Source organism: Phalaenopsis equestris, unplaced genomic scaffold (genome assembly GCF_001263595.1).
Source record: "Phalaenopsis equestris unplaced genomic scaffold, ASM126359v1 Scaffold196513, whole genome shotgun sequence".
NCBI classification, from domain to species: domain Eukaryota; kingdom Viridiplantae; phylum Streptophyta; class Magnoliopsida; order Asparagales; family Orchidaceae; genus Phalaenopsis; species Phalaenopsis equestris.
In genome coordinates this window covers 1-1,556 of record NW_018216462.1, presented here as the reverse complement: position 1 = coordinate 1,556, position 1,556 = coordinate 1, and the positions used below count along the sequence as shown (strand labels likewise).

At 35.7% G+C, this 1,556-nt stretch overlaps 1 protein-coding gene across 1 annotated transcript; it reads right to left on the bottom strand.

The window, feature by feature from the left end:
• LOC110035165 (probable amino acid permease 7) lies at positions 1-1,471 on the bottom strand (the record flags this gene model as incomplete). The annotated part of the gene is given in 4 exon segments (XM_020739405.1): positions 1-124; positions 724-938; positions 1,010-1,103; positions 1,180-1,471. Coding segments are annotated over 4 exon segments (725 nt in total), but the record flags the coding sequence as incomplete, so codon positions are not given.
• Positions 1,472-1,556: the final 85 nt, after the last annotated feature.

The window sequence follows — 1,556 nt, the reverse complement described above, 5'->3', positions numbered from 1 at the left end:
AGGAGAATTACAGAGTAGGGATATGCAAATGCAATGTCTCCAATAGCTTGAGAAATGCGCCAAACTTTCTGGGCAGTGGTTGGTGCAGAGATTCCTCCAATCCCACCTTTGATCATTCCATTACCTATGGTACCAATAAAATTATTTAGTTGAATGTGTTATTGTAAATTATAATGAGTGATAATTATCATCTGACTTGAAGATAAATATTAAGGGTGATTTACATACCTAACACCTGATTACTACATAGTAACATAATAATTATCTAAAACTTAGAATGCGGGTGTACTACAGTGACTTTGATTATTAGTGTATACGGCTAACTTTGATCTCCGTTTGGCCCACACTCCTAAGATGTAGTAATTATTGAAAATAAAAAGTGCAGAGCAGACTTGTATAATATCACTAAAACTAAACATAGAAAGCGCATTCATGAGGTTGGAAGATAAAATTAGTATTCAAGGACTAGAAAGGGCAAATGTCTACATTGAATTTAATATAAATATGAGTTGTGCAAAATGCAAAATATATTTAATATCTCATACACCACCAATAAAAGAAATCAAGATCCAGAAAGGCAGCCCAAAAAAATGAGATGAGACTAATTATAATGATTATTGTAATTTCTTTCCATCCTGTTAAAAGTTATACAAGTAAGTTGTTTAGATTTGTAAGCTACTAAAAATCTAGCAAAGAAAAAAAAAAGAGAAAGTGAAGCAATACCAATCACTTTGGCAAATCCTAGTCCAAATCCAATAAAAGAGTAGCAGAACGACATAATAGCAGCCACAACTGAGAGCCATTGCATGTTGTGGAAACTTGGAATCTGGGAGAATAAAATCTGGATAAACCCAAACAACAACATAAAGGATCTATCATCACTTGAACATGGAGCATTGTGACCTTCCTTATGATAACAATTCGATCTATGTATCGCCCTACAAAGCAAATTGCAGAGCTCAAATCAATCAAATTGACATCCAACTTCACAAATTATTAATCCAAGTACCTCATACAAGTTGCAGTAGTAATTACAAACGCAGTAGAAGCCCAAAACAAGCTAAGATATTGCAGAAACCCACAGACCCAAGTATGCTTTTTGCCTGAGTTGCCACAAAATCAACCAAGTTACTTGAACTAAGTCTACAATTAGAGAGAACAATTTAATGTTTCAGGTACCTAACGTCACTCTAACTGCGTCCATATAAGAGTAGTTTCTGATGCCAGTAATGGGATTCGGAGAACGGTAACAATCAGAGAGCAAGAAGGCAGAAATGAAGGTCAAGATGGCGAAGCAAAGCATGGCCAGAGGGCCTGCAATCCATCCCAATTGTGCAGTGCTCCATGCCAGGGATAGAACACCAGCACCAATGACTCCTGCTATTATATGAGCTATACATGTCCATATTGTTCCTGGTTGGGATAGTGTGTTAACCAAAGGCTTCAAAATCAGGTGATATTGTTCGATCCATCAATCAAATCGGTTATAGATGGATGAATAGATTTGAATTGTTCAGTGAGAGAAACTAAAATGGATGTAGAAAAAAATATAGTTT